This window comes from Bos indicus, chromosome 7 (assembly GCF_029378745.1).
Source record: "Bos indicus isolate NIAB-ARS_2022 breed Sahiwal x Tharparkar chromosome 7, NIAB-ARS_B.indTharparkar_mat_pri_1.0, whole genome shotgun sequence".
Taxonomy (NCBI): Eukaryota; Metazoa; Chordata; class Mammalia; order Artiodactyla; family Bovidae; genus Bos; species Bos indicus.
In genome coordinates this window covers 62,577,768-62,603,732 of record NC_091766.1, presented here as the reverse complement: position 1 = coordinate 62,603,732, position 25,965 = coordinate 62,577,768, and the positions used below count along the sequence as shown (strand labels likewise).

Here is a 25,965-nt window from a genome sequence, read left to right as displayed (position 1 = left end):
ATGTTCTCTGCCTTCTCCCTTTTCATTTTATTCAAACCCAGTTCATGCTTTGAGAGCTACCTATTGCAGGAAGCCTTCTCTGCCTGCTCCAACTCAGAAACCCTGCCACTCTAACCCCCCAGGGATAAATGTCAGAGTCTGAACCACTCATATGAGTGGGTGAATGCCTAAGGCTTGGATCTCAGCAAGATCCAAGCACCTTGACGACAAGGACCAGATATTAATTCTTACACTTCTCCAGATGTGAGCTGCGCACTCATAAATATTCATACACTCACTGATATTCTCATAAATATTTAACTAAGACCTGTCATATCAAGAGTTCATCCACATCAAAGTGAACCAGGTTGGGACTTCCTGGTATCTAGAGGCTAATCTACTTGCTAATGCAGGGGACACAGGTTTAATCCCTCATCTGGGAAGGTCCTGCATGCTGTGGAGCGGCTAAACCCGTGTGCCACAACTACTGAACCCATGCACCTTGGATCCTGTGCTCCGCGGCTAGAGAAGCCACCACGATGAGAAGCCAAAGCACCACAATGATGAGTACGCTTCACTCATCGCCAGCCAGAGAAAGCCCACCTGCAGCAACAAAGACCCAGGGCAGCCAAAAATAAATACCTAATTTAAAAAAGAAGTGACCCGGACTGAATGTAGAATCCGCCTGCCTACCCCACTTCTAGACAGGTGATCTTGGGCAAGTAACAGCTTCTTAGCGCCTCTGTTTCCTGATTAGTAAAATCAGCATAGTAACAGTATCTATGTCAAGGGTTTGCCGAGAAAATTCTAAGTCCCAAGTAAACCTTGGTCATTGTTATCTCTGTGATCGTAATATGTATCAGCAATCACCTTATCTATTCTATACTGATGACACAGATTTCCCCAGCTAGATGGCCAACCCCTTCTGTGTCTATCGGTGGCACAGCTAAGAGTTTGAGTGGTTATTTTTAGACAGTATCCCGAGCCATCAGTGATGACGCCATCAATGGCAGCTTCTTCAGTCTGTACAGAGGCAAGTCCTGGCCTTGCCTTTGCCACAGATACAACCCCCTCGCAGGGCTCTGCCCTCCTCAGCACTGCATGATGCCAGGGAGCTCTTGTAAAGATCATCGGTCAGACACTCCAGACACTTGGGCCTCGATATTCCCCTTGGGAACCCTGGGTGGGTGATCCCTTGTCCCCTCTAGGCCTCAGTTCCCCTCTGAATGAGGAGGGGACTGTTCTAGATGATTCCCCCAGCCTTTCCAGTCCCAGCGCTCTGCTCGGTCAGTCTGTCTAGGCAAGAGCTCCAGAACCCATGTGGCGGGCGGGGTTGGGAGGCGGGTCAGGACAGCCCACCGCGAGGAGAGGAGGAAAGGCTTGGAAGACAGAGACAGCTTTGGCTGTGGGGAGAAGGGGAGGGGAGGGGAGGGGAAGGAGGAGACACAGGAGGAGGAGGGACCACGGGGTGGAGGGGGAGACAGACCCAGCCCAGAGCTCTGAGTGGTTTCCTGTTGCCAGGCTCTAAGCCCCTCACATTCCTGCAGACCTCCAGACTGCCCGGAGCTTGCCTGCTGCCTGCCTGCCTGCCACTGAGGTATGTCCGACCCCTGCCCTGCCTGTCCCTCTTCTAGGCCTGCACCCCCTGCACCCTGGCCCACTCCTCACTTTGTGTACAAGGAAAAGAAGCTGTGTTGGGAGGTCTCTGGGCGAGGGACTCCATCCTTGCTCTCCTGAAGGGCAAGGGACACAGACTTGCTGCCTGTTAACTCCTCAGGTGAAACTGAGATCATGTGGTCTCCCCTCTGGATTTGCAGAAAGTAATCCGACTGTCTCTGAGAGAGTATTTTCTCCCTGTCCCTCTCTGCGCCTGTCTCTCGGGTTTCAGACACTGCCTTTACAAATGGGGGCCACCTCTTCCTTTCCTGGGAATATTATCTGGGCACAGCTGCAAGAGGGATGGGCCACCAGAGTCTGCCCTGCTTCCCATTCCAGGAGGAGAAACTTTCTAAACTTGGTTCTTGCACTCTGTTTTCCCGAAGGGACTTGGCCTGGGTGATAAACTGATCTTTGGAGGGATAAGAGGGGGTCTTCACCTTTCATCAGCACCTCTGTGAAGGCTCCTGTTGCCCTGGAATTTCTCCCCTCTCAACCTCCACCCTCTCCAACACACACCCACACCAATTCCGGTGCCATTCAGCCTGAAATAGCACTGTCAGACAATCAGCCCGGGGTTAGGCATTGTTCTCATCCCGGGCTCCCCAGGGTGTAAACACAGGAAACTCAGCAGTAGTAGCCCTCCGTGTGTCTAGATTTGAAGACCCCTGATATCCGATAGGGTCCAGAGAGGCGCAGGGTCCGATGGGAGACTGGGTGTGGTGGTGGTGTGCTGCAAAGAGTGGGAGGGAGAAGACAAGATGGAGAGGGTTTCAGGGCGACCTTCTCACACCTTTGCCATGAGAAGTTCAAACTCTAGGCTGCTGTTAGGTCTTCAGGTAAAGCCCTTCCTACCTATGGCTTCACTGGCTGGTTCATGAGGAGGCTTCCTGAGTCCCTAAGAGCACCAAGTGGAAAGGGGGGCCTTGGGGAAGGCATGTCTTCCAGGAAGCCCAGTCCACCCAAAAAGAAACAGAGGGGCACATGTTTTCCTCCAGAAAATGCTATTCTATGCAGAACACAAAGAGAAAGGGTTTTCTCTGTGGTTGAATTTCTGTGCACCCCAAGTGCTGAGAGAGGATGAGAAGCACATCTGAAGTAGGGGGGCAGACTGAAGACATACATTTTACATGTGATCTTAGGTAAATGTCTCCCCTGGACTTAGTCTCCCTGTCTGTAAAGTAAGAGGAATGGACTCAATGATGTTTGGGATGCCCGACGTCTTCTGAACTTTCCAATGAAGGTCTCTTAAAGCAGAATTCATGGACTAGCCTTTGGCTAGTTTTCGAGGAAATTGCAAGCCCCTTAAAATTGTATATACAGTTGTGTGTGTGTGAGAGAGAGATAGACACAGAGAGAAATAGAGACAGAGTTAGTGGCAATATCCAAGAGGGTGTTCACAGCCTTCAGTCTTAAAAATATTCTCAAATGGACACCTGCCCCTCCAAGTAGCCAGAGGGCATGATGTGGGAGATGGAGAGGGTGGGGACTGGAAGTGAAGGTGTATTTGCAGGAGGATGAAAAGCTTTGAAATGGGAGTGGTTGGGGGGAAGAGAGAGTTAACTTGCAGCCATCAGCTGCCACATCGACAAAGCCGGGAGCTGGAGTTGAGGGAGGGAGGGGGAGGGAAGGGAGGGTGCCTGGAGAAGGAATCAACTTTTGAAACTTTCTCCAAGTCCCACCCACCAAAAGGCTCTTCTTTGCTATGACTCACTCTAGGAGGAATGCGAGTTGCCACGGTAACCTTTTTTTCAGGGTCTCTGCCTGCTGGCTGGGAGGGGACACTAGAAACAGAATATCAGGCTCTGTAGGTCTGAATGTCCCCCACTCCACTCCATCCCAAGAGGGCAAATTATAGGTCCTGCCCTCCCGATCTCCCAATCTCCCGGGACCCCAGGGCAGCTGTGGGGCTATAAGATGCTTCCTGCTTCCTGGGATAGGCTACTTGAAGACCCAAGTTTTAAAACCACCTCTACCTCAAAGGTGCCATTTGACCTTGAACTAATGGCTTCTTCTTTCTGAGCCCCAGGTTCAAGGGGAACCAGGTCCTCCTTGGTTCAAAAAGTGATAACACCACCACCTCAAAGGGATACTATGTGGACAAAACGGGGATGATACACAGAGAAGCGCCTGCTACACTGTGGCCCTCTCACCTAATGAGATGGGTTTTTAGAATGGATGAATTGATGGCATCCAAAGACTTGGTGACATCATTCCCGGCTTTTTTGTTCGGCAGCGAATGGATGAATTGATGGCATCCAAAGACTTGGTGACATCATTCCCGGCTTTTTTGTTCGGCAGCTTCATCATCTTAGGGTTTGGATACAACTTCCCTTTACTAAAAGTGGTGACACGCACATTTAAGCAAAATAAATATTGTCCAAATTCTTTTGATTTGGGCACCTTCATATTTCCCAAGAGTGTTGCACCCTCCAGTGTCCAAGGCAAAGGCAGAGGTGGAACCTAACTCACAGTGACATTTGGAAAGACACTTCCCATCTCCAGACTCAGTTCCCTAATCTGTTAAATGGGGAATCTAACCTAGGGTCTCCAGGTGCCCTTTCAGCTCTGAAGTCCTGTGAACCCAACTGCCAGGTGCTGCTTTCATTAGAAAGAATAGTCGGCCCCCTGGCTGCCCCCTTTAACAGCTCCTGGCCCCCTAGTTGAAAAGGAAACAAGAGAGGAGGGGCTAGGGGAACTTGGATTGCATAATAGTCATGCTAAAATCTTTATCCATCTGTAGAGACTTGTCAACCAATTGTGTGGCTGGGGTTTGCTATTCACAAGAGCAGTTTTCCTTGCTAAAAAAATAAGCTATAAATAGAAAAGGATGGTGGAGGAAAGAGCTGAGGATGTGAGGTAAACAGGAAAATATTTGATTTTTGACGTTATTTAGACAGGTATGTGTGCAGGGATAAACAGGGACAGACACAAACCCACGAGGATGCCAAGTATATAAACATTGATTTCACCGACAGGCACCCACTGGCACAGCTGAAAATAAATGTTTCAATACATGAGCAGACACAGGGGGTCATGTACTCACAGCTCTCTCTGAGGAATACCTTGACTCACAGACAAGTCTCGGATGTCCATCTGATGCATATGCAAACTCTGACCCTCACCTATATGGGCTGAAACCCACAGATGCTGAGTCAGGTAGACACGCAGCATCACATACAAAGCTTCACACAGTGGTCACTGGTCACTGGTCAGTGACTGGTCACTCAAGGTCACTGGTCACTTATGCAAATACACAATCGCCATTTGTAGCCACACACAGACATGCACAGCCAGACCTAACTACAGGTCATGGCGGAGGGATAGATGCCTGAGTGTTAGTCGCTCAGTCACGTCTGACTCTTTGCGACCTCATGGACTGTATGTTGCCCAACAGGCTCCTCTGTCCATGGGATTCTCCCAGCAAGAATACTGGACGGGGTTGCCATTTCCTTCTCCAGGGGATCTTCCCAACCCATAAATTGAACTCCAGTCTCCTGCACTGCCCGCAGATTCTTTACCATCTGAGCACCTGTTGTATATTATAGACAGAAATTGAGACTCAGGAAGGGAGAATAACTCAAAGTCACGCAGCAAACTGATGTCTGAGCCAAATTTTCAGACATCTGGAAACATCCAGATGTTCATTTTGGCTTTTTTTGTTGGTTTCCTTTGAGCAGTTTGGTACTCTCCTGACACTCATCCCTGTAGTCAACAAGCCCCATGGATAACAAGTGATAAGAGCTACCTCTCTTCCTCCTTTGCTGGCTTGCCATGGCCTGACACAGCCCACATGGCTTTGTCATTAGGGCAACAGGAGGTGGCTAAGAGGTGACTGCAACCAGTGACTTGACAGAATTATTTAGAAAAACAGCCTCCTTCTTATCCAGGAGATGTCTAGACAGGACATTAACTCTGCACTCACTTGTCAAGTTATAGACCTTGATGTCTGTAGGCAAAGTAGAAATGGAGATACCAACCCTCACTCTAGCTTGGTTGTTTCAGAAATGTGGTATTAACCCATTTCATATGAGGATCTTTCTGGCCCCTTATGTGTTAGTTATGGCCATAGGATCCTAGACTAATCAAATGAAAAAATAAACAATTCCCCAAACATCTTGATATTTCTGAATATCTGGAAGTTCAGCCCAGATACCAGCTTGCCATGTATGACCTCAAGTGAATTATTTTCCCTCTCTGATCCTCAGTCTTCCTATATCTTAAATCAGAAGCATGGCAAAGAGGTGTTGCTTGGTGTGACACCACCAATCCATTGGTAGCAGCTGCCAAAAGAACTGTGTCCAGGATTTGAGTCCAACGAGGAGAAGGGGATGACAGAGGATGAGATGGCTGGATGGCATCACCATCTCAATGGACATGAGTTTGAGTGAACTCCGCGAGTTGGTGATGGACAGGGAGGCCTGGCGTGCTGTGATTCATGGGGTTGCAAAGAGTCGGACGCGACTAAGCGACTGAACTGAACTAGACTTTAGGGGGAAAGGTCATATGATTGATTAGTAATGTCTGCCACATGCACAGGAAGGGCAGGTGGAGCCACATGTGCCATGGATTTGCTTGCTATGTTTAGGATGTGACAGCCTGGACACTTTGATGTTATTTCTCATCCCTTCCATTTGTGGTCACCCAGATGCACCAGTGGTCGCTAGGGGGAGCCAACGGGCAGAGCCTAAAGCTCCACCCTGGGGCTTCTAACCACAGCAAAACGTGGCATCTTAGATGTGTTTATGGAACATCTGTCAGACTGATACCAGTCTCATGCTCTGGGGCTATTTCTGAGTTGCCTCTGAACCTCTTCAAACCTGTGCTTAAGCACCCTAAAACAGGGGTCCTCAGCTTCCAGGACCTAATGCCTGATGATCTGAGGTGGAGCTGATGTAATAATAATAGCAATGGGGTCGCACAGAGTCGGACACGACTGAAGCAATTTAGCAGCAGCAGCACAATGAATAGAATGTGCTTTCATCACATGCTCCACTCCGCCTTGGTCTGTGGAAAAATTGTCTTCCATGAAACCGGTCCCTGGTGCCAAAAAGGTTGGGGACTGCTGCCCTAAATGTTTCCCTTAGCTTCTTCCCTTCCAGTAAGAATTGTTAGAAGTGGAAGCAGGGAGTCAAGGCCCAAGCTGGGAAAGGCAGTCCTCTGATAGGCTTCTGACTCAGCTGACTTGGAACGTCAGGGCTGAAAGGAACCTTAGGGACTATGGCCTCAGGGTCTTCAAACTCTTCTCATGAAAGAACTTAGAGGTTCTCCAAGGCATCTCAGGGAGTGTCCCAGTGCCAATCCCCATCTCAACACTGTTTTTTTTCTTTTTTTAATTTCAAGCTGATTCATTGACTAGATAATAGTGCATTCATATGTACAACAAAAGTGAACGGCTCTTAGTTATTTCAAACTTGGACTTCCACAGAAGACTTCATTGAGAGAAAGGCTCCCTGGCTTGTATGACTCTGAACACCACTGATCTAAAACAACCTCTGCGTTGTGCAGAGGAGTGGCACTAGGTGAAGCCAAGGAGCAGAGGAGCCTATCCTAATTTGAAGGGTGGGCTGGGGGCAACACTGCCAAGACTCAATCCCAGGGCTCCTGACTTCCACATCACCTCTGAGTGGCTGTGTGTGCTCCCTGGGGTGTGAGTGCCCACGTGGCCACACTGGCCACAGTGGCACCTCTCTGGACTGTCTCAGGCCTCCTTCTGAGTCCTGGCATTCTGGTGGGCCTGGCTCACTCACGAGTTCCTTTATTAGCCTCTAGACTTGTTTTCCTCTCTTTGGGCTTGTTTACCAGGAACATGTGTTTTGGGAACCCTTGTTAGTAAGCCAAATGGTGGAAGCAAGATGCCTGCTTTGCGTCAGCAGCCCAACTGAGAGGGCAGCCTGGGGCCTGGCTTCCTCACTGTGCCCTGTGGAGGCTGGGCTGGAGTGCCCGAGACCAAAAGGAGCAATGCCTACTTTGTTCCAGCCCAGCACCTGTTCCCCCTGGGCCATGAACAAAGAGCTAGGATTCTTGTCCTGGATTTTCAAGGGGAATGGAGATTCTGGGATCTTTGTTTTTTAAGATACTCTTCTGATGCTTATCTCTTGTAATCACCCATGAGTCTTTCAAGGTAAGTATGTTATTTTCATTTTAAAGATGGAGAAATAAACTGAGGCCCAGAGAGGGAAAATCACTTTCTGAAAGTCACACAACTGCTATATGGCAGAACCAGGGTTTGAACCTATATATTCTGTCTCCAGAGCCCCTGGGCTTACCTCTCTGCCATAATGCCTCTATAAAAGTTGATAACCACTCTGTCTAATATGGGCTTCCCTGGTGGCTCAGATAGTAAAGAATCCACTGGCAATGAAGGAGACCTGAGTTTGATCCCTGGGTTTGGAAGATCCCCTGAAGAAGGGAAAGGCAACCTACTCCAGTGTTCTTGCCTGGAGAATCCCATGGACAGAGGAGCCTGGTGGGCTATAGTCCACAGGATTGCAAAGAGTTGGGCATGACTGAGGGACTAAGCAAGCTCTGTCTTAATATGGTAGCCACTACCCACATGTGGTTACGTAGAATTTAAGTTAATTAAACTGAAATACAAGGAAAACTTCAGCCCTTCATTTGCACTAGCAACATTTCAAGTGTTCAATAACCACCGGTGGCCACTAGCCATCACATTACACAATGCAGATATAGAATATTTTCATCATCTTAGAAAGTTCTGTTAGACTGCATTGCTTCATAAACTCTTCTACTCAAATCAGATTTGATGACTGTAACCCAGATTCTGTGCTTCATGTCCTCAGGGGTCTATGATTCCAAGATCCAAAGTCTAAAATTTAATGATTCCAAGATTTTTCCCTAGTTCTGTCCTTCAGCAACCCTTCAGTGTCCAGAGAAAGCCCACAGGAGGCCCTTTATGTTTCAAGGGAGATGAACTTGGGTGGGGTGGGGGGGGTGGCAGCTGTATTTTTCCATCCCCAGACTCTTTCTAAAGGAGGAGAGGTGACCTCAGCTTCAGGTCCTGCTGGCAGCCAGGGACGGGTTTTCAGCCGTCTCCAGAGCAAATAAAGGCAAAAGGAAAGGACTGGATGTTCGGAACAAGAGGCAGGGGCAGTGGGGGGGTGGGAGTGAGCTAAGTCTGCATCTGATGACCACTGGGCCAAGGGAAACACACCTCCTGCTCCCCCGCCCACCCCCGCCAGTCTCATTTCCTCCAGGGTACCTTGGGCCAGTTCACAGCCCAACTGGGCCCCATCAGGTGAGCACCTAGCGGAGGAACTGCTGCCAAGGGAAACAGCAGGTGAGGCAGAGGGCAGGCCAGAGGTGGAGGGGGGCAGCCTTGGTCTTCATTCAGCCCTGCCACCCTCTCCCTGGGGCTCTGGGCAGGTTTTTTCCCCTCTGGGCCTCAGCCCTCTCTTCTGTACTATAAGGTAGAAAGACATGCCTTCAGCCCCCAGTGGGATGCCAGAGTATGAAAACATTCTTAAAAGGATAAACACAGGCATCATTACAAACTAAAGAGATACAGAGTTTTTATTTAATACTGCTCATTTATACAAAGGTGTTTATATTTTCACCAGGTGGGCATGCCAGGCCTAGGTTTGATTGGCAAAGGATGTGTGCACAGCTGATCATTTCTGGATGCTGGGGTTTGGCCCTGTGTTCTGACCTTGCTAGGGTTACTGATGCACGCCCTGACCTTTGCAGGATGGGCACCTGGCCTCTTTGACCAGTGGTGGTTAGAGAACCTCAGACAGGAAGCTCATGGGTATGCAGGGAGTATGGTCATACATTCGAGAACCGTCCAATGCTGCCCTTCCCTCCCATCAAACAATCTGGATGAAGAGGATGTTGGGATGAGGGAAAACTTGGCAAACCCCCAAATTAGGGAAACACCTCCTCCTCCAAGACTGTGTGTCCTTTTCTTAACATCCCACTCTTCTCCCCGATCCCCACCCCAGTCTCAAAGAAAACCTCTATGAGGCACAACCCAAGTCCATGAGGAGGAGTTTTGTCAACTTGGAAGGGGCCTGAATGTTGTCTGACTTCCTCCCTGTCCATCTCAGACCGCTCATCGGAACAACGGGACTCACAGCCCTCCCATGCCGTGGTGCCAGTGTGTGAGGCCTTTAGAAATTTTAATGCACCGTGAGATCTAGAATGACTTTTCTCTTCTGGCTGCAGCACCAAGGATGGGGGTGGCAGAAAGAGTCAGTGTGCCACTGGGAAAGAGCAAGGCTGGTGAGGTAGGACAGACAGAAGAGCCGACCCCCAGATCTTTCCCTGGTCACAGAGGAGGAGCAGTTCCTCTGCTCGGATGAAGGACACAAACCCTGGAGACGCTAGTCTTCCTGGCTCTCCAACCTGAAGCTTATTGCATTTCCAGCCCTAGCTGGGCTGCTTCTCTAACAGTATGACTTGTCTGTCATTGGAGCCCAGACAAGGTGACTTTTTTTATTCCTGTTATGAGTCTCTGACCCTTCAACTTCTAACGATCTCAGACAAGCCTTTCATTCACGCTTTCTCTCCTGTTCCTTTCATCCAAAGCCACATGCAGGCGTTGTTTTGCTTTTGTCTCCAAGCGGGGAAGCAAGAAAGGAGATTTTTCTACCTCTAGGCTTGAGAGAAGTGGAGGAGGGAAGACAACATACAACTCTGTGTCGGGGGGAAGGGGTGAGGAACATTTCCAAAACCTCCTGGAAAGGGAAGACTGCATTCAGATTGGAGTTGGGGACACCGTGAAGCAAAGCCAAGCTCCCAGGTTGATTTCTTTAAATTTCTGTTGGTTCTATTTCTTATACATGCCATGGAATACTGAGGTTTAGTGTCTATTTCAACCCCAATAGAGGACCATTATGAAGTCTTCCCTTCTGGTGCCTCTTTCTGCTACGCAAATACCATAATTTAAGTGAAGATGGGGATAATGGAGGGGATGATGTATGTCAAGACCAGCATGTGCTTGGGACAGTTAAAGGGCATCTCAAGGGCTCAGGCTACCACCTCAAAGCTCAGCTAGTCGAACCCTCTCAAGTAATAGAAGAGGAAAACCATGGTCTAGAGAGGATGAAGGATTGAACCAATATACCAAGTTAATATTGAGACAGAACCAGAATCCTTGGGATTTAGCTCCAAGCTAAGTGTTTCTTCCATGATGCCACAGTACCTCCCACCGAGGTGCTTGGTCAGTTGAGAAATCTTGGAAGGAGCCAGGGACAAATGGGGGAAGACATGGCCACTGCCCACATTGACTAAAAGCTGCTTAGGAGCAGGGGAGTATGCTTGCTCTGTGTGGCATAGATGGATGATCACAGCAGACCAGGAGAAGCTTGAAGGGAGGCAAGCTGAACAGTAGAAGGAAGGACTTTCTAAAGCCATTTGGAAATGGAAGTTCATTGAGTTAGGACAAGAAACAAAACATCCCCACCGCAGTTCCTTGGTTAGGGACAGCATTCTGGCAGCAAATCATCAGAGATTCTGCTCCAAGATGCCCTCCAGTCATTAGATTGTTAGAGTCGAGAGCTCAGCATCAAGAGGAAGGTTTCAGCAGTGACCTGGGTGGGAGAATTTTCTAGAGAACTTTCTAGATCTCAGTTAACATCTTTTAGCTGTGAAGGGGAAACAGAAGGTAACACAAAACATATGCAAGCATTTGGGTAGTTTCCACACAGAATCCAGAGAAGTGCCATCCCTCCTGGGCAGAATGGAGGAAAGTATGCCATAAGTCTCCATTGGCTATACTTGAAAACTATCGTTCTTTGTTTTAGAATGTAGGCCTCACTGTCTCAAATTGGCAAGGGGTTGCTGCCTATTAAATTCTCTTATTAAAGAGGGGTAGGGAGAAGGATCGGAGAAGGCAATGGCACCCCACTCCAGTACTCTTGCCTGGAAAATCCATGGACGGAAGAGCCGGGTAGGCTGTAGTCCATGGGGTCGCTAAGAATCGGACACGACTGAGCGACTTCGCTTTCACTTTTCCCTTTCATGCATTGGAGAAGGAAATGGCAACCCATTCCAGTGTTCTTGCCTGGAGAATCCCAGGGACGGGGAAGCCTGGTGGGCTGCCGTCTATGGGGTCACACAGAGTCGGACACGACTGAAGCGACTTAGCAGCAGCAGCAGCAGCAGGGAGAAGGATTGGAGGAGGAAATGGCAACCAACTCCAGTATTCTTGCCTGGAGAATCCCAGGGATCGGGGAGCCTGGTGGGCTGCGGTCTACGGGGTCGCAGAGAGTCGGACACGACTAAAATGATGCAGCAGCAGCAGCAGCAGCAGGGAGAAGGAGGTCAGGGGAAAGACAGGAGAGGAGGAAGAGGAGGAGAAGAGTCTGGGGTATAGGAAGAAAAGAATCCTAGAACATCAGCGATTGAAGGGCCCTTGAACAAGATCCGGTTCAACATTGCCCAGACTTGATTAATTAACCAGTTGTCTTTGTCCAATCACTGTTTAAAAATTTAAATAAATGTACTGAGGAAAGAGACAAGATCCCTACCGTAAATGGAAAAACCTGCGTACTTTTGTCATAAATAGAAGGAAACTGTTAAACTAGATACAAAGGAGACAGAACAACTGTACTAAATTCCAGCTGGATGTCATTTCCTGCGGAGGCTCTGAGCCAGAGGCCTGCCCTCTGTTCAAAAGGGTGAGAGAAGAGTGTTAGATGTTAAAGACTCGTTAGCACCAAACTGAGACTTTCTCATACCATCAGGATTAAAAGAGAACCAAGTAGAAGCAACTTTCTCCCTGTCTTTCACTATCGTTTACCATGGATCATCTAAAATTATTTTGCATGTCACAGGAATTCAGTGTCAGGAGGAACTCTCCATCGAGAAACCTCGCCCTCACTGAATTATTCATCTCTCTTCTCCCAACAGGGTTCCCAGCACCATGAGGGCCTGGATCTTCTTTCTCCTTTGCCTGGCCGGGAGGGCCTTGGCAGCCCCTGTGAGTACCTGAAAGTCACATCTTCTTGGTCTTACCTCCCACCACCAGCGCAGGGGCATTGAATCTACCAGCCCTGGATGTTCAGAGGGGACAAGCACTTCCCCTTCTTGAGTTGTCTTTTTTTTTTTTTTTTTAAGATTTTTTTCCCTTAAACTAATAAGCTCAAAATAAAAACTGAATGAGGATCATTGGGAGGAGATTCCAGGGAAGAGAGATTTCCATGTAATGTGAAGATGTACTTGTTTAGCGACCAGAGCTTCCCCAGAAAGCGACTAGGATTGTTTTAGAAGGAAGTGAGCTCTTTATCATATGAAGACTTCCAGAAGAGAAGGGGATGCTGATGGGAGTGATGGGAAAACAAGCCCCAGCCAGCCAGGCACCTCAAAGTCATGTGCTATCTTGCTTCTTCTCACTCCAAATTGACTCCAAGAAGGAATTGCCAAATAATGATGATGATGATAGTATCACACTTGTGGGGAAGATACTGACATCTGTTAAAATTCAGGGTTCATCCCCTATGGGTCTCAGTGTTCCCATCTGAAGGGAGTTGGTCTGCATCAGACCAGTTGGTCTCCTATCATTATGGGAGTCTAAGCTGCGGAAATGCTTTTTGGGTTTTGATAGACACTCCAGATATAACTATACAAAGCGCGGTGCTCCGGAGCCCCACAGGGCCTGCGTGTTTGGCTTCTCCTGTGCCCGAGTTGTCTACCCATGGCAGGCCCTGAGGCACAGCCTCGGGGGATCTCCCATGAGCCTCTCTCCCAGCTCTCCAGCTTCAGTGGTCCAGGCTGAGGCATGTTAGTGGTGGGAAGCTGGCCCGGGCCCCAACCTCTCTGAACCCCATTTTCACCTCCCAACAGCAACAGGAAGCCTTGCCTGATGAGACAGAAGTGGTGGAAGAAACCGTGGCCGAGGTGGCCGAGGTAGGTGGTGGGGGCCCCAGACTCGTCTCTGCCAACATCTGCTCACTGGGGAATCCAGACGGGGGCTGTCGGAGCAGGCCATTGTTCCCCTTCCCACATGCATGCACAGCACAGATGTAAATCCTGTAGATCCCCCAATGATGACACACGCCCGAGTGCTCCCCAGACTCTCCCAGCAACCTCATAGGTGGGAGCTATGATTCCAAATTTGTTTTTTACTGTTTGAATTGTGTGACATTTTTTTCTCAGATGGTCATCCAGAGTCTCCCCAAATATCAACTGATGAAAGGGAGACTACCCTGGTGCAGCTGGAAGGGGAGGGAGCTTGGCACCCCCTCTTGCCCTAACACCCCTGGTGGCCTCTAGGGCATCTCCATAGAGTTCTGGGCCCTTGAGGTACAGCGAGTCCATAGATTCAGTCTCGATTCTGGACCTGGCACTTGTGCCTCCTGGGATCTGAACCCAGCACCCATTTCAGCATGTCTATCCCCATCCTCTGTGGGTACCCAAGGCTTTGGGCAAGTCCCCTCCAGCCTTTGCCCCTTTCCTCCAGGTCTGGGGGTGGGGTGGGGCATTTGACTCACTCTTCTCCCTCCACCCCAGGTACCCGTGGGAGCCAACCCCGTCCAGGTGGAAGTAGGAGAATTCGATGATGGTGCTGAGGAAACCGAAGAGGAGGTGGTGGCCGAGAGTAGGTCCCTTCTCCTTATCTTGTTACACCAAGCCTTTGCCCTCTGCCGCCCAGGCCTGGGGTGTGGGCCAAGCCTGTGTGAGGTTCCTTCCCAAGGAAACGCAGGGTGGGGTCCTCCCTGTGGGAGGGGCTGTGAAGGACAAACTGCCTTGACTGAAAGATTGGGAGTGTTTTCTGGAATCTGGAAAGATCTATTTATAGCCAGGCTGTGAGTGCCAGGAAGGGAAGTCTCAAGCTGGAAGTGGCCTTGTACCCTTGCAGCACTTTAATCTAGTTCCAGAGTTGGGTTTCAGGTTCCTACTGAGATTGCCAGTCCCATCCGGTCACTTGATGGCCCCAGACGCTTTCACACTTATAAGCTTATTTAATTTTCACATGGCCATGAGGAAATAAGCCTGGAAGCCTGACACAACTCCTATACGGCTGTGAGAACCATGACCTGGGGCTTCTGGCTCCCGCCCACAGTCCAGCATCCCTAACCCACAGAATGGAGACTCACCGCAGTCCAGGGGCTAAAGCCCCAACTCTGGAGGTGGACCAACCAAGGTCTGCCTCCAAACTTTCTGCAATGTCCTCTGACAGCCCTCAAACCTTCTCTGAGCGCAGCTTGATCATGTCTTCTGTGGGGAAGGGTGAAGACAGTGGACCCTTGCCCCAGGGTTGTCGAGGGACTACGAGATGAAAGTAGAGGCACCCTTGCCCAGGACCTGGCAGGTCAGGCATCTAACAGAGGAAGACTACGACACCGTAGTCAAGCACCAGGAGGAAAGGCTAGATGAGCTCTCATCCTCAGGGCCTGAGTATCCACTGGAGCAGAAGGGCATCTACTGAGTCCTGTTCCTTCCCCTCCATGTCCCTTATCCGGTGTTTACGAGACACAGGCAGACTCTATTGTTCAGTCTGGTCCTGGGGCTCTGTTCCCTTTTCCGCTACGGACACTCAGGTCTGTTTTGCTGGGCTGCATAGCTTCCTGGCTCCGTGACAACAGCTGATGTTCCACGTCATCCTAGAAAGTCTATTCTAGAAGTCCAAAATACCTCACTGTCACTGATCCATGAACAGCCGAGAACACAGTGGTTGCTTCTATCCTCGGGGGAGCCATATGGCACCCAGTGCTCCTGGGTCCCAGACTGAATCCCCAGCCCCCGCAGGTATGCCTGGCCCTGACCTCAGACCAAATCTCTAGTCTCCAGACAGAGCCAACTGCTCCCCGACAAGCTGATTTCAGCAGAAGAGAAGGGAGGGTGCAGGGCTGCCCAAAGGTTGAGTTGGGGGCCGAAGCTGAGGACTTCTGTCCAAGGATCCACGTGGGTTGGGTCGCGATGGATGTGCTAGCCCGGGTGAGGCTAACCACGTTGCCCTCATGCTGTACCAGACCCCTGCCAGAACCACCACTGCAAACACGGCAAGGTGTGCGAACTGGACGAGAACAACACCCCCATGTGTGTGTGCCAGGACCCCACCAGCTGCCCTGCCCCCATCGGCGAGTTTGAGAAGGTGAGGCCCAAGGGACAGGGCGGGGGGTGAGGACTGCGGCCCTCAGGGCGTCTGCTCAGAACACTGCCAGCCTGGGGGATCCCACAGGGCAGCTCCAGGCTCAGAAGTCCCCTCAGTAGGTCTAGTCACAGCAAGAGACCCAGCCAGAGAGGGTCTCTGTCTGGGATGCTCCAGCAGTCACTGGAGAGTGACTGTCACTGGACTCTCCAGCAACGGGCAAGAATTTACTCAGCACCACCAGCTTCCAGCCCTACTGAGACTCAGAAAGGAACACACACGAGGGACTTTCTCATGTGGGAGAATCTTGGCAAAGCATCAGGTCCAAACATGTGGGTTCTGGGTCACAGCAAAGGTTGACATCAAGTGTGAGATCTTAGCTATGTTCCTGATCCTCTCCAAGTTTTCTCACCTCTAAAGATGGGTCAGAAATAGACTTTATCTCATAGAGCTATTGCAGGGATTTGTCAGATAATGCCTGGTACTTAGTAAGTACCCAATATGTACTATTTAAAAAAACTTTCAAAGCTGTCCATTCAGTCTCCAATAGGACTCATCTGTCCATCCATCCATCCAAGTAAATATTTATTGAGCACTCATGCATATCAACCATTTTGCTAGTGGTCACCTAGCTCAGGGCCACAAATTGAGTTCCAGGATCATTCCCACAACCTCCACCTGATCTCTCCATCTTCAACCTCTCCCCAGTACAACTTACCCTTTGAGGTCCAAATTTTAGCATCTTCGTCAGCTCTTCCCTCCTCCTCACCCCTTCACCACCTATCACACTGGTCACCAGTGCCCATCAGTAATCCCTCTGCAGTGATATGTAAGCAGTAAGTATGTGCAGGGTGTTCAAGACAAGGCTTCTCTCCTCCTGACACAACTCCTTCCTGTCACTGCCCTTGTTCAGCCCACAGCATCTCTGCTCCGCCATCCTCATGCGCAGAGATTCGCAAGGACCAACATAACTCACCACATCTTTGCACTCACTGCTAATAGTTAAGGATATGTAGCTGGATGAAAAGGGAATTGGAAAAAGGCTGAATGTGGAGGGATCCATGCACTGTCTTGCTTATTCTCCCCCTGCCATGAAGGGTCTCTTTTCCCGGCTACAAAGATGAACTGCAGCCTCATGCGAGCAAGGCTTCTGCCCAACGAAGCCCATTACAGACTCAGCACCCACTGTTTAGTTGAAGCCTGGCCACGCAGGCATCCCATGCCTGGCATATACCCAAATGCCAGACTCCGAGCAGGAAAAGAGATGTTCAGCATGAACCATACTGTCTGTATGAGCAACCCAGGCAAATTGAGACACTTGCATCATTTGTGGACAGTTTTCTAACAGTGCAGACAACTGTTCACCAGCCTCGCTCCCAGACACCAGCCAAGGGCCAACATCGCATGAAGGCCTTTCTAAGGATAACAATCCCAGGCCTGCTGTATTAATTCTTCTGCGTACTCTACCTTTCCCTGATCCTCACCTTCAATTCATCTCTTCTGTATCTCCCAGGTTTGCTTTCCCATATCTCAGCCCTGACTCTGTCATTCTGCTGCTCAGAGACCAGCAGCGGCTCTCAGCATGGGCTGAACATTGACTTAGGAGCCTAAAGAGTGGCTCCTTGCCAGGGCCCCACCCCTAACTCACTGTGTGGACCCCGGGCTAATCACGTTCCTTGCCTGGCCCTCAGTGTCCCCATCTCTGAAATGGGCATGGATGGCAGTACTGGCGAAGGGCTTTGGGAATGAGGGCGAGGCGCTCTGCTTTGCCGACAGGTGTGCAGCAACGACAACAAGACCTTCGACTCTTCCTGCCACTTCTTTGCCACCAAGTGCACACTGGAGGGCACCAAGAAGGGCCACAAACTCCACCTGGACTACATCGGGCCTTGCAAATGTGAGTCTCTCCTCGGGCCCTGCCAAGCCTCCCATCTCGGGGAGGAGGCACCAACCTGGCACTGATGCTGGCTCTGCCACCTCTGTGCTGTGTGATCTTGGGCACCTCTCTTCCCCTGTCTGAGCGTCAGGGATCCCAGTTATAAAATGAGATGATTGTTTATGAGCTGGTATCTATACTCAGGACCCCTCCAGGGAAGGACTGAGCAGTGGAGGGAACACAGGATCAGGGCGGATTTCTGGAGCCTCTCACTAGCATCTGAGACAGCTCACTTCTTTTCTGTAATGACGAGGAAGTTCTTCTATAGGTATAACCACAATCTTTCCTGCTTCAAAGTTGTGAAGCAAAAATGATGTTCTTCCTGGGCCTAAAAATACTTGATTTGAATGCTTTAAAATCAAGGCAATCCTGTCAGTTCCCTTTAGGCCCTGTTACTCAATATTGTCATATCCTAGGCCCTTTTACTCTGCTACATTCCCATCTGCCTGTGTAAAACATATGATTAAGCACCTGCTTCTAGAAACCTGGGAGCCAGGTGCTGGGGGCAGGGATGCCAGGGTTTGCCTGGCCTCTGGGGAGTGATCCCAGGTGCAGACTCAGCTGGCCCAGGCTCCTGCTCTGGCCAGGCTCCAGCGTGTCTGCCTCCCTGTCATCCGAGACAGGCAAGGCCCCCTCTGCTCCCCTCCAAGACAACATCCGCATGGTGTGTCTGGTACATTCTGGCACCAGATGACACCGGGGAGGGTCACTCACCTGTCTCAGGTGTGCAGAGTGCAGAAAGGTGGAGGAGGGGGAACCAGGTTCTCCTGTGGTCAGCACCGCTCTTCTAGTTACAGGGCCCTGGATGTGAAAAGAGACGGCTCAGGCCTGGGGAAGGAGGGCAGGGGAGGAATCCTTGGGCAGTGAGACTGACGCTTGTGCCAGTGGCTCTTCTGTTCTCTGGGGCGTATCGCTTGCTCCGACTCCTAGCATTTCCCTGTCAGATGTTCTCTTCCACTCCCCAGCTGCTGGTGAAGAAGGTCATGGTCCTAACCACAGAGGGGACTTTCCACAGGCCCAAGGATTGGGGAACGATGGCCCCTAGGTCCCCTGGCACCCACATGCCCTGGGGCTGAATGAGGCTCTGATAATGTGGCCTTAAGCAAGCCCTTTCTCTCCACACTGATCTCTAATAATTCCATGAGGGTGGACTTAGATGAAATCTCCAGGACCGACATTATGTCACCTTGAGTTCCAAAGACCAGGATGAAATCCTATCACTAAGAATGTTCTGGTGATTAAGCATACCTGAACCCCCACCCCGGCTAAGCTGGGCCTCTGAGTGAATGCTGTTCCTCAGTCTCCCAGCTTCAAACACCTCTCAAGGGTCAACATCATCATGGTGGGTCCTGGCCTCTGTTTTCAGGGCCCAACACCCAGAAAAGCAGGAGTCTCTGGAGCAAACCATTTCCCTCCCCAGATCAGATCAAAGTCAAGGGAACAGGGGATGTGCCTTTGTACTTGTCCATTTGCAGAGTATTCTCCCCACCCCCCCAATCTCCTTTGTTCAAAAGGTATGAAGAAACTGCAGCCCAGAGAGGCTGAGCCCGGTGCCAAGGCCACAGACTGAAGCAGTAGCAGGAGAAGGGCGGGGGTGGGGAGAGCGACGTGGCCAGCACATTGGCCCTCGGGCAGGGAGTCAGGGTCTGTGCTGACCACCTCTGTGTGTTGACCCTAGACATCCCCCCCTGCCTGGACTCCGAGCTGACTGAATTCCCCTTGCGCATGCGGGACTGGCTTAAGAACGTCCTGGTCACGCTGTACGAGAGGGACGAGGACAACAACCTCCTGACCGAGAAGCAGAAGCTGCGAGTAAGGGTCTTTTTTCATTCTGTCTCAGGGCACTTGCTCAACCCTGAGCTGGCCCTGACTTCGGGCCCCAGGCTGGCTGAGATCCCCAGTCCCATTCCCAGATCGAGGCCCCCAAATGTAAGCCCACATCCCGGCTCCAACGAGCACCTCTGTCCCAGGCTCCTCTGTGCGGCCTTTGAAAGCTCCTAGAACACATTCAGGGGCTTCCCAGGTGGCGTAGTGGTAAAGAACCCACCTGCCAATGCAGGAGACATAAGAGACATGGGTTCAATCCCTGGACTGGGAAGATCCCCTGGAGGAAGAAGGCATGGCAACCCACTCCAGTATTCTTGCCTGGAGAATCCCACAAACACAGGAGCCTGGCAAGCTATATACTCCACTGGGTCAAAAAGAGTCGAACATGACTGAAGTGACTTAGTATGCAGGCAGAGCACATTCACATCTTAAAGGCTCTGAGGAGTCCTGTAATGAAAGGACCTGCTCAATTTGTTTAGCTCCATGTTAAGTATGAGACATAAACAATTCTATTCCTTTTTCCTTCTGAGTCTGTGGACTTTAAGGGACATATCAAGCACTAGGAGTACTGATAAAATACAGCTCCCTGGGCCCCACCTCAGGCACAATGAACCAGTGTCTCTGTGAAGGAAGGCCCAGGAAGCTGCATTTTGACACACTCCCCAGTCATTCTGATTGAGATGGCCCCATGCCTCCACTTCTGTGGATGAGATAATGCTGGTACTCATCTAACCACCTCCTTCCCTCATTTGGTCTTTTTTTTCCTTGCCACTCTGCTCAGCATGTGGGATCTTAGGTCCCTGACAGGGATCAAATCTGTGCCCCCTGCAGTGGAAGCACAGTCTTAACCCCTGGGCCACCTTCCCTCATTCTGAACCCTGACTTTGGCTGGTCTCTGCCTACTCTGGCCTCCTGTCGGGGGGAAGGGACCTTGACTGGCCCCGACAACCTCCTGGACCCTTTGTCACACAGCATCTCTGCTCCCACAGGTGAAAAAGATCCACGAGAATGAGAAGCGCCTGGAGGCTGGCGACCATCCTGTGGAACTGCTGGCCCGGGACTTCGAGAAGAACTACAACATGTACATCTTCCCTGTGCACTGGCAGTTCGGGCAGCTGGATCAGCACCCCATTGACGGGTAAGACCCCAGAACCTCACGATCACGGAGGGGAGCTGCCTCTAGCTTGGCCCTGGAGTGGGCAGTCGCTGGTCAGGGCTGCTAGGTGCACTAGATGTGGTCAGAAGACCTCTGCTGCTCCCAGCCCTGGAGGCCCATAGCTTGCCTAAGGGCTGCGACAAGAGAGGATAGGTGTAGGAGAAAGGATGTAGAAAGGATTTAGTGCCATGAGACACTCCCTCCTTACTGCCTAAGAGGCAGAAGCCATCAGAACTGAAAACCCCTCCTTAACCCCGTGAGTGCCAGCCTTGGGTATCCATTCAGCAAGGTAGAAGGAGCTGGGAAGGAGCGCCAGACTCCGTGGGCTGGCAAGGCTGAGGTGGGGCAGCAAGGCCCTGAGACCCGGCCCCAATGGGGCAAACTGGCTCTGGAAGTTCTTAAGACCATCAGAGTGCCCATCCCGTCTCCATGGCAAGCCTTTGGTTTGATCACTCCTGCCCCATGTTGAAATGAGTTAGGAAGTGCTGTGTAAACGCCCTGTGGGATAGGCCAGGAGTGGTCAGCCAACCAACATTTATTGAGTGTCTATTACATGTCGAGCACAATTCCAGGCAGGGGATTTAACTGTAGTGAGAACTACCACGTAGGCCCTTGCCCCCATGGAGCTCACCCTCTGGGTGGTGGTCTGTTTCTCACAATGGAAGGAAAAAGTAAGGAATGTGCCCGGAAGTTGCAGGTGGTGGCTGATGGTCTGCAGCTGAGCAGGACCGGCCCCTCATGTCCTGCCTTCCCTTGCTGTGTGCTCCTGGAGCAGCTCAAAAGGAGGGCCGCTCTGCTTGCACAGGATGCCCAGGGCTGCGCCCCTCTGGGAGGCTCAACCCTCCCTCCTGGTCCAGCCTACCCTGTGGGTGATCCTGGGGGGCTGGGGTCTCCTGAGTGCTGGGAAACTGCCTGTAGCTTCTCTCCCAGGCTCTTTCCATGGCTGGGATCCATCTGAGTCATACCGTGAAGGGGAGGGGAGAAGCAGGAACATCTGGACTCAGGCTGAGCAAGGAAGGGGCCTGGAGGGAGGCTTCCAGATGGGGCTGCAAGGACCCTGCATCTGGGAAAGCAGCCTGGGTCAGAGTCTCCGTCCTTCCCCTCTCCTTGTCCCAGAGCTGCCCCGTGACCTTGCCTGAGTCCCTGCCCCTCCCTGGGGCTCGATTTCCTCACTGATATACAAAGAAGGGGGAGGAGCTTCAGTTCAACCAATCCCTTCCACGAGTTGGGCCAGATAGGAGGGCCTGGGGCTCCTTGGGGAAGAGTGTTTTGAGGACAACTAATGGAGGGCTCTGGGGAACAAGGGAAAAAAATCCTACATGTGCTCTGGAGTCCAGGCCAGCTGGGAGGACAGGAACAGGAGATGGGGAGAGAAACCAGAAGGCCTCCCTCTCACAAGGGACACAGTACATAAAAGATAAAGTTCTATTCACCCTCTGCCTGCCAATTCCAGTCCCTTCCCACGCTCCCTCCCCAGAAGTCGGCACCCTCTTCCTTTTATTTTTCCAGCCACACATCTTATGGGATCATAGTTTCCTGACCAGGGATCAAACTGGGCCCTTAGCAGTGAAAGTGCAGAGTCTTTCAGACCTCAGACCTGGAAGGGCCCTTTAGACATTATGATCAACTCCTCCCCCTTTGATGGAGGAGGAAACTGATGGTCAGAGTAGGGCAGTGCTGTATGCTCAGAACCACAGCAGGTCAGTGGCAGAGCCCATGGAGCATCCTCTCCTTCAGCCCCAAGGGGCAGGCTCCCTCCCTCTGTCTCCCCAAGCAGGGCTGTGGGGCTCGCTCAGCCTCAGCCTCTCCCCACCTCACCCCTGCAGGTACCTGTCTCACACCGAGCTGGCCCCACTGCGCGCCCCCCTTATCCCCATGGAACACTGCACCACCCGCTTTTTCGAGACCTGTGACCTGGACAACGACAAGTACATCGCCCTGGACGAGTGGGCCGGCTGCTTCGGCATCAAGGAGAGTGAGTGTTTGAGCAAAGGATCCACTGTCCGAGAGGACAAAGACTCCCTCTTTGCTGCTGTCTGTGTGTCTGTCCTTCCTGTCCGTCTCTTCTCTGTGCCTGGTTAACTCCTGTCTGCTCTCCCTGCCTGGGTGGGCCTCGCTCTTTCAGGTGACTTCCTGGTCCTTCTCTATCCATCCGTTGTCTCTCTCTCCCTTTTCAAGCATCAGTACTCACTCTGTGTCTAGCACTGCTTTGGGAACTGACAGGCACCTACAGGAAACAGCACGTGTAATTTGGCAGCACAAGTGACAAGGACCAGCCAGGGACAGGGGAGACCAAAGTTCTCAGTCACAGACTCCCTTGGTGACCTTGGACTGGTTACCTGGCCCCCGGCCCCCGGGATGGGCGGGATCCGCCAACTCCTTGGGAAACATTTCCTCATTGACCCCGGCCCCCAAGTCTAATTCTGCTCCTTCTTGCCTTGCAGAGGACATCGACAAGGACCTCGTGATCTAAAGCCATGCCTCCTCCTGCAGAACCAGATTCTCTCTCTTTGACCTTCCCCCTCCTGTTTTCCCCAATGTTTAAAATGTTTGGATGGTTTGTTGTTCTGCCTGGGGTCAAGGTGCTAATATAGACTTAAACGAATACATTAACGGTGCTAAACACAGACATTTTAACCCAAGTCACGACATTCTTAGCTGTAACTCAGCTCTCACGGCCTCTTGCTCACCCATGAATGGTCCCGTTTTCCTCTTGCCGCGTGCACCTCCACCCATTGTCTTGGTGGCACATGGGTGGAACACTTGATCTGCTCGAGTCTGCCTTCAACACACATTGCATCTTCAGATTTTCTACTTTTCTGTTCAAAACTAATATTCACCAAGTCAGACTTTGTGTTAATTTTATATCAGGGTATTGGCTGCCAGGGGGTCATCCCTAAGTGGCCTGAAGATGGACAAAGGGAAGTAACAGGCACGTGATGTTGGCAAGGATGCTTCTAGGGCTAGAGGATCAGTGGTGGGAGAGACCTGCAGAATCCACCAGCCAGAACTGCAGATAACGAATCTTATGGTCAGGGGCTGTGACTGACAGAAGGAAACTGAGGCTGTGTTCTGAAAGTACATAAACTCTCACATATACCCAGTTCTTCACCATCTCCCCTCCTCACTTTGCAGTGCCATTTCTTTTTGCATTAGGCAATTTGCTCAGACTTTCCAGAGCCATGGCCCATCCGTTCTCTGGAATCCCCCACACCTCTGAGAGGTGGATCACCATGTCCTGCAGGGCTGCTCCCCTCCAAACTACCTTTAGGAGATGCAGGACAGGGAGGCTGTTTCAACCAGAAAGACCAAAATCAAGAGCGAGGAGCAGAACGTGGTAAAACAGAAAAAGGGCAGGTGGCAAATTGGTTTTCTTTTGGGTTTTCTGTTTTCTTTTTTCACATCTGGATGGCTGTCACCAGAGATCTTTCAGTCGCTAGCATGTTCCTCCTCTTCTCCCCTCCCCACTTTTTCTTTCTATTAATCAAAAGAAATTTCAAAATCAATGGGATGGTCGGATCTCACAGGCTGAGAACTCGTTCACCTCCAAGCATTTCATGAAAAAGCTGCTTCTTATTAATCATGCAAACTCTTGCCACGGTGTGAAGAGTTTGACAAATCTTTCAAAATAAAAAGTACTGATTTAGAAACTGCCTCCCTGAGTGACTTTGCATGTGTCCTAGTGACCTCATTTCCCTGACGTGGAGCTTTGTGGACGTAACATGTCCACACGTGAATACACAGAGGCAAAGCCTCGCAGATGCATTATTACCCTTTCGTACACACAAGCTTACTTATACACGGGAATGTGTGGTGCCTATAAGCATGGATTTAGCTTTTAATTTTATGACCTGGGGGCTGACCTTTTTCATGATTGCATTTCATTATCAGAGCACCGGGCTAAGCAACCAGGGAAAGCACCAATGAAAGCAATGCCTTCACTAAGCATTCACTCATTCATTCACCCATCCATCAAGAAATGTTTATGATGTACTTACTATGGACTGATCCCATTCCAGGTACTACAGACACAGCTGTGGCAAAGCAGATAAAGCGTTTGTTCTTCTGGAACTTACAGTCTAACGAGGAATGGGTTTTAAAAATGCCCAACTAGATACAAATGATAATATGTGATAGGAGCACTGAAGGGCTCCCCTGGTGGTTCAGACAGTAAAGAATCCAACTGCAAAGAGGGACACACAGGTTTGATCCCTGGGTTGGGACAATCCCCTGGAGAAGGGAATGGCTACCCACTCCAGTATTCTTGCCTGGAGAATTCCATGGACAGAGGAGCCTGGTGGGCTACAGTCTATGGGGTCACAAAGAGTTGGACTGAGTGACTAATACTTTCACTTTTCACACTGAAGGGAGAATATAAGAAACCAGCAGTGTATGTCACAGAAGGAATCAGGATTACTCTTGTGCCATGGTAATCACTCCCCATGCCTGGCTATTTAGATTTAAATTTAACTTAAAATTTAAAATTCAGTCCCTCAGTCACTCCAGAAACATTTCAAGTGCTCAACAGCAAAATGTGGTTAGCGGTTACCCTACTGAACAGGGCAGATCCAGAACATTTTCATCATCACAGAGTGTTCTATTGCACAGGGCTGTTCTAGGGCTTCCTTGAAAAAACCTGGGTCACGAAGGAAAAGAATGATGTGTTTGGAGGGGCCGAGGTGAGAGAGGAGAAGGGTCGGGGAAAGGGCATTCCAGGCGGGGGAACAGCACAGGCAAAGGTCTTGAGTGGGTGGGGAACATGACGAGTCCCCCTGCATGGCTGGTGTCCAGGCTGAGGGCTGTCTGGTACTGGGTGAAGCTGAACAGGTGGGCAGAGGCCAGACCCTGAAGTCTGGTAGGTCATGTGAGGAGTTTGGATTTTATTTTTTTGTTTGCAGTGGAAGTTGTTGGAGGATTTTAAACCAGAGAAACAGAGACAAGATTAGACTGCCTTTAAAAAGAACGCTCTAGTTCTGGAAAGGCCCACCACTAAGTCCACTGAGCATTTTTTCAAGGCCCAGGCATGCCCATCATGCTGGTGTGATATTTCAAGCTGGTGTTCTGAGGCTCCCCTTTGAGACAGAGAAATAGTTCCAGAAAGTGTCCGTTGCAATGGGCCACACACAGAGCGAGGTCTCCAGATGCCAAGTCTAGAGTTGGTTTATCCCTCTCTTACATTATTTTCAAACTGCTAACAATTCAAAGTCATTTAAAAAAATCATAAAACTCATAAACTTGTATTACAGTGTTGCTTGTTCACACAATGGGAGGCAAGAACTGGGCAGTTTGATCCTGGCCATTTGCGGAAGCAAGTCCAGCCTAGTGCCACCATCTAGAGGAATCCAGGCAGAGACTGAC

At 50.6% G+C, this 25,965-nt stretch overlaps 1 protein-coding gene across 1 annotated transcript; it reads left to right on the top strand.

Moving 5' to 3' along the window:
* The first annotated feature begins 1,416 nt into the window (after positions 1–1,416).
* Positions 1,417–24,257, top strand: SPARC (secreted protein acidic and cysteine rich). Its single transcript, XM_019965277.2, has 10 exons — positions 1,417–1,576; positions 12,508–12,577; positions 13,441–13,503; positions 14,107–14,194; positions 15,570–15,691; positions 17,465–17,585; positions 19,303–19,436; positions 20,441–20,589; positions 22,434–22,582; positions 23,052–24,257. The coding sequence occupies exons 2-10, from the start codon at positions 12,521–12,523 to the stop codon at positions 23,078–23,080; spliced, it is 912 nt and encodes a 303-aa protein (XP_019820836.1). The 5' UTR covers positions 1,417–1,576; positions 12,508–12,520; the 3' UTR covers positions 23,081–24,257.
* Positions 24,258–25,965: the final 1,708 nt, after the last annotated feature.